The following is a 9,754-nucleotide window of genomic DNA, read 5'->3' on the forward strand; positions in this document are numbered from 1 at the left end:
AATATCCCTAGATTACAGTAAAGTTGGCAAACTTTGACTTTGATTTTTTTTTTTTATTTTTTTTTACTTGAAGTCGCAAAGAAAAAAAGGTGACAAAACAATAAGTGCAGATTCCTTTAAAAGGAGTTGAAGCAATTCATTCAACTTAATCATATTGAAAGCCATTGCACAACTATTGTGACATCAATTTTCCAAAATATTTAAGCCAGTATTGGTCAACAGCCTGAAGAAATAGTCCATATATAAATATGTTTATCCCAGGTCATATTTTATAACACCAACATACCAAATGTAAATTAATATTAAGAACAATGTACAAATGCTTTATCTTTGCTGTATCAACTGTATTTGATAAGTCATATTATTCTCACTATGTGCTTTTGTAGATAGGCTATCAGTGTATATTTAATTATAACCTGATATGGTATAAAAATAAACAAACTTTAGTTAACTTTCAGGAAACTTTACTATGACCTGGTCAACTTGCTGGTTTTCAGATTACATCATAACTTTATGGGGCTACAGTATTGTTAGGGCTGGAGGGCAGGTAAAATTATTACTTTATATAATTTAAACTCAAATCAAAGGCATGGTCACTAGAATAATTTATCAAATTCAACATTTATGCATTTTCCATCTGGATATTTCTTATAACAACAGTATCCATGTGGGAAACTGGCTCTTCCCCCTTTTGGCAGAATGACATCATCACATAGTATGCAAAACACCAACACACTGTGTTACTAAACCCCAGGCCAATGTGATTCTTCTTTAATCCACCTATTCCAATCAAACTACAAGAGTTCCAAAGCAACAGTCTTACTTGTAAATGAATCGTTTTATTTCTATATTAATTATGTGTCGATTACAAGAGTGAGGCTTGTTCTCACGTTAGATCTGTTCAATAATGTGTGAAAAAACATGAAAATACTTGTGTAGCAAGTCTTCCTGTATCACCTGTGGGAAAATAACAAGAACGAAAAAAAAAAAAGGGAGCGGCTCTCCATATTTGGTCATGGCGGAACCCACATTACGCATGACGCACAGCCCCCCTTCGTACGTATCGACTCTATGTAAATGAGCGTGACGTCATGAGAGTACCTGACTTTATAAATTACTTGATAACCTGCACTCTTCAGTTTGGCAGTGACAAACAAAGAGGAACTTACAAACCGACCTAAAGCCTCACCTTTACTCAGCGCGTTCTCGTGAGAGGCCTTACCTTTGTGCGCGCCCCCGCCGAGTTTCTCCTCAAACAGGTTTGACCAGGACACACCTACGGAAAGAAAAAGGAAGCTTGTGTACTTCGCCTGTTTTATTTCGGACTCAGAGGACGACGTGCGGACAGATTTAAGCTCTTCGTTTGGGAATTAGTTGGCTACACTTTTTTTTAATCTCAACATGAAGATTTTGATAGCCTTTATCGTCGCTACCCTAGCGGCTGGCGCATATGCTCAATGTAAGTACCATTTTCGACATTTTTCTCTCGGATTACACGCTTTTAGACCTGCTTCTGCCCCTCACGCACCTGTAACTTGGCAGTCTTTCATGTATTTCAATAGACGCCATGGAGCACTCCCTTTCTTCTTCTTATCCAACTTTTTACGCACGAAACTCCCTTTTTACCACCGTGCTCCAGATTGCGCGTTTGCTGAAAAGTAACTTCGAGTACTGTCGCGATAAAGCTGCGATACAAAGTGTGATTTTAACTCATTTATATTTGCATAACATTTGCCACGGTAATTGCGCAGCTCAGTTGGCAGTTGAGGCGGTGGGGGTGGGGTGAATTTGTCCCGCTTTCCTGGGGACTTGTTTGACTAACCAACGCCCAGGTGTAAAATGACCCTGCTCGTCTACCTGTAGCGCTCGGGCCACTCAGTTTTATAGGCCTCTACTGCTATAAACCTACGAAACTAACCCCTTTGTCCCTTCTTATCGTGCTTTTTAATGTCATTGACCCAATCATTCCGTTTTCTTCAATCTACTATAGGCTTATCTCGTATTTATAGATGCCTTGTTCGAAACTTGAATACATGCTTAACGAATTGTAACCTGTTGTTGTTGTTTTTTTATTTTAGGCTCTTGTGAAACTATGAAATGGGCTACATGTGATGGAAACCCGTGCTCATGCCACCTACTTGTTGGAAATGGCACTAAACAAGTTCTGGACTGCGCTAAATGTAAGCGAGACACCATTACTTGCCACTTCTACTTCACACATGAACAATTGTTGATGTGTGTATATATTTGTGTTTTCATTTCAGTGATCCCCAAGTGCTTCCTGATGCAGACTGAGATGTACAGAGCCAGGAAAGGCCTGAGCACCCGTACGCTTGGAGGAAAACCCGTCGAAACCGCGTTCGTCGACAACGATGGCATCTACGACCCCGAGTGCGAGAGAGACGGTACATTCAAGGCCAAGCAGTGCAACAACACAGAGACATGCTGGTGCGTCAACAGCGCCGGAGTCCGCAGAACCGACAAAGGAGACAGAGATCTGAAGTGCGAGGAGCTGGTGATGACATAGTAAGTTTGGATGAAGCCAGTAGAATAGAGTACAGAAGTGGGTGTGGACATTTGGTTCCGGATGGTTCAATTAACCATGCATTGTTCACATAGAGAAGATAAAATAAGAGTTTAAAAGCGGGATATTGCCTAACAAGCAATAGGGGGAAGCTCTAGTAACCATTATATAATCACGTGAAAGAAATTACATGAAAAATGCCAAAGTGTAGTTAACTTTTATACAAATATGGAGGAAAATAGCCAGGATTACAGATAAAATAAATGAGCCAACAGGAAAAGATGGGTTCTTCTTAAAAATATAGCCTACATACTATAAAATCTATTTGATTTATGGTCATGTTTTGCTGCATAGCTGATAGGCCTCAATAAAATGATATGTGGAAGTTTGTACATTTTGCTTTCGGGAAACAGAAGTGGCTTCATTTTACTTCAGATTTTTGTGAAATTGTGTTGATTCACATCCCTAACACTTGTCTTTTCTTTGTAGCTGGGTGCGTATTCAGCTGAAACACAAAGAAATTTCTGGAAAGGTCGACGCTGCCAACTTGAAATCGTAAGTAAAGTTTAAGTAAATTTTACCGATCCTCTCAAGTTTTGATAACGCTATATAACTGTCATAGTCTTGGCTCATGACATTTTTTATATCCTCTTATGTAAGCAGTATATTCATTACACTTTTACTACTTTTTTGCAGCGCTATTGCAGATGCCATTCACAAGCGTTACGTGAACTTCAACAAAGACCTTGTCAAGAACGTTGAGGTGAGTGTCTCTTTTTATTTGGTATTTCCTATGAATCAAAAGGTATCCATAGGTTTGAATGTTGAAAAATCCTTAAAATGTCACATAACACAAAGCTGAAATGCGTGAATAGGCCACTCCCTTCCGTAGCCATTTAAAGGGAAGGTGTGTCTGTCTATACTGTTCAATTTCATGAAACAGATTTACCTAAAATGGAAACAAATCATACGTTACCTGTAGTTAAACTAATATTTCATTTTGTTTTCCTCATTTTTAGTATGACCCTAAAGCTCGCCTGCTGGTCGTGGATATCGAGCAGCCAAAGGGAGAGCGCAAGAGCGACCTGACTCACATGGCCTACTACATGGAGAAAGATGTACGTTTCATTGCTACTTGAAGTTATTTGCTTTCATGGACAAGTGTCAAGCATCTACCTACTAGTCTCATAATAATAGAAATCTGAATTAAATGTGAATATCAAAGTGCATAACGACAAGATTGGGTATATTTTAAACAGAAACGCTAAGAATGTCCCTTCTATTATTTACAAAGTCTTAAAAATAATTAAAAAATGAAGGCCACATCTAACGTTGTGCATGTCTATCTGTGTTTATAGGTCAAGGTTCTGCCCCTGCTGAGAAGCCAGGACCCCTTCAGCCCGACAGTCGGAGGTCAGAAGCTGGAGTTCGAGGACATTCTGGTTTACTACGTGGACGAGAAAGCCCCCACTTTCACCATGAAGAATCTGTCCGGAGGCGTCATCGCCGTCATCGTGGTGGTCGTCCTGGCTGTCGTGGCTGGTCTGCTGGTCCTGGTAAGTTCTGGTTTCAAATTTTAAGACTCCGCTGTGTAACTTTCACGTGTTTGTCTCTATCGAGCATTAGTTTTGCCTGGAATGCTCGAGAGTATTTTTTTCAGTAACCGTTTATTGTTGGAAAAACGCCTAAAACCATTGTGAGCGGGGGTTAAGTTAATGCTATACTGTGGAATATTCCAGGCAAAGAATAACATCTCTATGGCAAGGTGGAAAGTTACATTGTGCCACCTAATTGTTGAGTTAATTATTCTTAGTCATACACAATCAAAAGGACATTTCTACCACATTAGAAAGCAGAAGTTTTGATTGGGTGTGTCAAAACCTTTACCTAGTACTTTAATACTATATTATAATAATAATAATAAAAAATAATAAAATTAATAAATTATAATAAAAAATAGTATAATAAAAATAATAAAATTATATACTACTGCACATATTATTATTGACTTTTATTTTGAACTTAAGTTAAATAGGACAGTCCAAAATGTATCTTGTTTTACTTGACTAAATAAGTTTTTCATTCAGTACTAATGTGAGTTTCTTTTCTTTTTTTTCCCCCTTGTAGTTCTTTGCCAACAGGCGCAGGGGCAAGTACAACAAAGCCCAGCAACGGGAGATGGAAAACATGTAAATACTAAATCGACAGATATTGTACATTACTGAATGATGTGGGAACGTGCCACATTTTTACTTGAGAATTGCAAATGGAAAAGGGACAATCAACTCCAGGCTTTTTAATGTATGTGTCGCTATCTCGTTAAGCCATTTTATTTATGAATTGTAAAAATTCTTAAAACCAACACCCGTTATACCCTTAAATGCCATAAAGAACTGTGCTTTTAAATGTAACAGATTTTGTTTTGAACCATGCTCTAGACTGTACAGTTTCTTACCTATCGTGTGTTTTTGTTGAAATGTTTTTAATAAAAGTGTTCTAAAAGACAAACACTGGTATTAACTGTCAGTTTGTGTTCAAGCAGTTCCCTTTTATTGTTGTGGGTGGAAAAATACAGCAGGTGCACAGGGGGAGGAGCCACCAGGCAAGAGAAGTAGCTGTGACTGGGAACCATTTTTGTTTAGGATTAAAAATTCAACAGAAAACTTGAACTAAAAATGTTCTATTTGTAACATGGAAACAATTTTTAGGGGTCTCGGGAGCTTCCAAGTTGCTCACCAAGAGATTTCAGAATTACATATGTTGTTCTGAAAAACAAATGCCATTAATTAAACATCTATTACCATTGCAAGTGTGTGTAATTTTGATGCCTATAACTTTATGCACTAATAACTGGATATTGATTCATAATGGGCCCTGTCTAAAACTTGCTGTGGCTCTTATATTTACTTATTTACTCGTAGCACTTTGACATTTTTGATTTGTAAAGGAGCTCACTGCAGGAAAAAGGTTGGAGACCCCTGGTTTACAGCAAGCGTTAACCAAACTGGGTGTGGCAGATCTGCTTTGAATTTTATGGTTAAAACCTGAAGTCACTACCCAGTACATTTCCTACCTTGAGGCTCCATATGCAAAACTTTCTCTCCTTTTTTTTCCTTTTTAATATAATTATCCTCATTTTCCAGAGGGGTCTTGGTTGTGGATTGTGTTTAGTATCGTCAAATGTGTTCCCTTGATAATTATGTTTAATGCAATTGTTTTTTCAAGCTGAAAATGTACTTCCTCATGTCTTCCTTTAACCATTCATGTTCTTAGAATCTTGTAAGATTACATTTAATTCATGGAAAATGTTTTGAAATACTTCTACATCTTATACCTGCAGAACCGGTTTAGAACTGCATTTATCAATAATTCATTTCGTAATTATAGGGCTATGTTTTGAAATCTATGTTGGCTGGCTGTAAGACTGTGGCTGAAAAATATTTAACACGTGTATCCATAACTTTTTTCTGTATAATTTGTCATATTTTGCTGTCGTACCACTGGAATCTCAGCTGTTCTTGGAAGCTAAGCAGGGTTGGGCCCGGTTAGTACTGGGATGAGAGACACCACTGGGGATATCAGATGTCAAAGTGCGGCGGAAGTGACATATTTTACATATTGTTGTTGTGTCCTTTGGCGAGACCCTTCCCCTTGTCTGTGAAAGTGGTGTGTTGTTGTTGTTTTGACGTTTTTTTGGACCTCACTGGAGTTTCAGAATACAGCATGAGACTAGACGGTCATTCGGAGCAGCAGAGGCATCAAGTCCGACTGGTCCATCCTGTTTCGGGCTACTCCTTAAACGAATACTCATGATATGTACACAACAAACATCAGTAAAGCGATGTCTGCAGATTAATCGGGAATCAGTGACGAGTCTCAACAAGTTACATGATAGAAAAATCGATTTGTAAATGTGTGTAAGATTTTTTTTATTCCTCAGATATGCTTTAAACATCCTTCAATCAAATCTGGGTTTTACTAATAATATGTTGATTTATTCTTAAATATAAAACATTAGACCTGAACGTTAAGTTGTTTATGTTATAATTTTGTATTTTTGTTTCTCAAGAGCCAATCGTCCAATCAGAGAGCAGAATAAGCATCACATGAGTGTCATTTATGTTTCAAAAGGACGCTCTCTGATCTGTATTGTCACTACCTAAACCCCAAGCACCTGCAGCCAATCATTAACCAGTGCTTTTCTTCTGCTTTTTCTTCTCTTCTTTGCTGTGTTTTTTTTTTTTTTTTTTTTTTGTGCACTGCCATAATCATAATCAATCTGCGGGCTTCACATGAGTCAGTGCACATTACATACACCGGTATATTTAGGTTATTTATCAGGTTTTATAGAACTAATTCAACATTGTGTTTCCATAGACAGTCAATTTGTCCTTTGCATTAGAATCCATCTTTCAATGCTTCTGGTGCAACTAGTCAAAAACACTTTTAATTCAAGAGGTGCAAGATTAGTCCAGAGATTAGAAACTGGGACAGATGTTGTTACAGAACATGTTCAAAATCCAAAAGAGACAATATGAGCTCAGAGGTACGGCCATGTTTATCAAAAAGAAAATCAGAACAAACATTATGAAATTTTGTTTATATGTTAAAGGGGTGGAGCTCTGGAACAAATGTACAGAAAACCTAAAATTGTGCACCAGTCTCTTTCACTTTATAAAGAAGTTTAAATGTTTAACTCTGGACAGATGCATGAATTATGAGACTTAGTTTGTGCTGTAGTACTTTGTTGTACTGTTACTGATTTGTTTGTTTCCTCTTGCTGTATTTATGAAGATGAATTGGTGTTACGATGACGCGCTGACAAAGGAATAAAGGGTCGGCATAATAAGCTTAAGCTTCAGCCTACACCTTTTCGGTCAGTGTATGTTAAATATGACTGTCTGTGAATTAATGTCAAAATATACCTGTGACCGACTTAAATAAATAAATAAGATGTGAAACAACAGACTAAAATGTTATTAGGGACTCAGATATGAACCAGACTTCAGACTAAAGAAAATGTAAAAGTGGTGATGGAAAACCACACTGACTGCAAAGGTTTCATTTTTGCATGTGTTTCAAAGAATGTGGTCACTTCATTCATTGTGAGAATACAACCAAAGTACACAGAAGTGCACAGTAAGAGTGAGAATCGCAGTTCTGGTCTCACAATCATGAATGTTCACTAGTTAACAGCTCTGTTCAGCTATCGGTCAACTTATTTCAAAATCTCTTTTATCAAATCAAGCTTTTCATACAAAAATGCACCACAAAGCACTTTACAGTCAGTATAAACAATCTCACATGCTCAGTGTCTCACCCACAAGTACACACACAGCCAAACTCACACTAAAATACACAAGACTAGGTACAGATAAATGAGGCTGAACTAATTCAAATGTGCTTGGATGATTATGACACACGAGATTATACATAAATAAAGCTTTCTGCCATAATTCCACGTGTATATTCTATATGTATACTGCGAGTCTAAAAAGGAATTCACACAGTACCACTAATTTTCTATTTAAAAATCCATACACATTGAATTAGTTGTTACTATTTTACTTTTTTTCTTTAAAGGAGTGTTTGGCAAGTATCTATTAAGATCATGAAAAATTCTCACATGCATTCTCAACCAACCACAGACAAAAAAGACTGAACTTAAAAAAGGATGCTTAGATCATTTAAAGTGAACTATGTAACTATTCTGGATCTCCCACCTTCTTGTCTCCGTGTTATTGCTTTGCCTTGAAGGTTCAACGTTATAGTATCTAACTTAAGTATCTACACGAACACAGGTGGCACCACGAGGCCAAGCATTTTTGGCAATAAAACTTCTGCAAAAGCAATAACATCTCCAGGAAACACACAGACCCTCCACCAGAAAAGTTATGTCGAGCACGTTTTTTTTTCTATATTACATAGAATTAACATTTTAGACAAGATCCAAATGCAAAGACTGCTGTTCCAAATCAAGAACATAGTTGGTTTCTCTATAAAAACAGACGTAATATAGAGACTTACTGTGGGTCAGATGCAGATCAGTTATGACTCACAGTTACATCTGCGTATAAGGGACCACTCAGTCGACAGTTTACAAGCACCAGGCCTCCCTATCACAAGCTTCTGCTGAGGGCGGCTTCTACTGAAGTCAAACACAGACAAGCCACTTACAATGTATAAGTTTATCCTTCTTTATTCAGAACATGGGGCTAAGATCACACAAGGCCACAAGGTCTCAGACAACTCAGTGTTGTACATCTCTGCAAGACAACAGCGGGCACTTGTTTAGAGGCTTCCTGCTCAGTGACGACTTTGTGGTAACTGCTGCTCACTGTGAGAGGTAAATTGTTGCATCTTCAGCCATTTATTTATTACAATGGACTATATTAAGGATTTGCATGTGACGTGGCAGTCGCGTGATTTAATGTTTTGGCGGCCATACTGGAGGTCAAGACTGGGATTACTCAGTTTATTTCAATGTAATCATGGCAATAACATGACATAAAACTGTCTGAAATTGCCAGCTTCTTAGATCAGCCGTTATTAGAAAGGTATAAAGCTAAAGTCATCCTCTTGGGTTGTGGAATAGACCCCAATCTAATTCCGATGGAGAGCTTTGTCAGTCTAATCAACGCTGACTCTGTGCCCTTTAGTATCCAGATATTTACAACTACTTAATTCATTTGATGTCGTCCTACACCAACCAAGAAGTGAAAAGCTACACATGGTTAGAAGCATATAAATATTTTGTAGCGGGATGCAACAGATCTTTGTTGATCACCGAGCCATCACATCTGTTCCCGATAACACCAGGTCACATGGTTTTGTGACATAGACGCAAAACTTTAATATAAGCTTTGAAATGAAAGGTTTTAAGTGTGGTTCTTGGACCACACTACCTCATCTCTGCCACTAATGATACGAGATATAATGTGTTGAAAAAGTGCAAGCATCAAAACTTTGTGGAAACCTCTTCGGGGAATGATATGATGCTTCTTAACATTCTCAAGATGTGTGTTTTTAAATAAAGTATAGTGTCAACAGTGGATAAACAAAACACCAATCAGGCTTAACCATGTGCCAAACGAATTTTTACGATTAGGAAAATCTGTAAATGAGCCGTTTTCCTTAATGTTGAACTGTAATTTTACTGTAAAAGTTAAACCTAAACCTCAATATTTTCTCGAACTGCTCCAGGCGCTAAAGTCAAGGTCATTGATCTTC

At 37.7% G+C, this 9,754-nt stretch overlaps 1 protein-coding gene across 1 annotated transcript; it reads left to right on the top strand.

Moving 5' to 3' along the window:
• Positions 1-1,122: 1,122 nt before the first annotated feature.
• epcam (epithelial cell adhesion molecule) lies at positions 1,123-5,032 on the top strand. Its single transcript, XM_020935696.2, has 8 exons — positions 1,123-1,459; positions 2,079-2,180; positions 2,265-2,526; positions 3,014-3,079; positions 3,221-3,287; positions 3,544-3,642; positions 3,883-4,080; positions 4,652-5,032. Exons 1-8 carry the CDS (start codon positions 1,402-1,404, stop codon positions 4,715-4,717), a joined length of 918 nt encoding a protein of 305 aa, XP_020791355.2. The 5' UTR covers positions 1,123-1,401; the 3' UTR covers positions 4,718-5,032.
• The last annotated feature ends 4,722 nt before the right edge of the window (positions 5,033-9,754 follow it).

Source organism: Boleophthalmus pectinirostris, unplaced genomic scaffold, assembly GCF_026225935.1.
Source record: "Boleophthalmus pectinirostris isolate CB_2022bp ecotype Guang Dong unplaced genomic scaffold, ASM2622593v1 HiC_scaffold_5, whole genome shotgun sequence".
Classification (NCBI taxonomy): domain Eukaryota; kingdom Metazoa; phylum Chordata; class Actinopteri; order Gobiiformes; family Gobiidae; genus Boleophthalmus; species Boleophthalmus pectinirostris.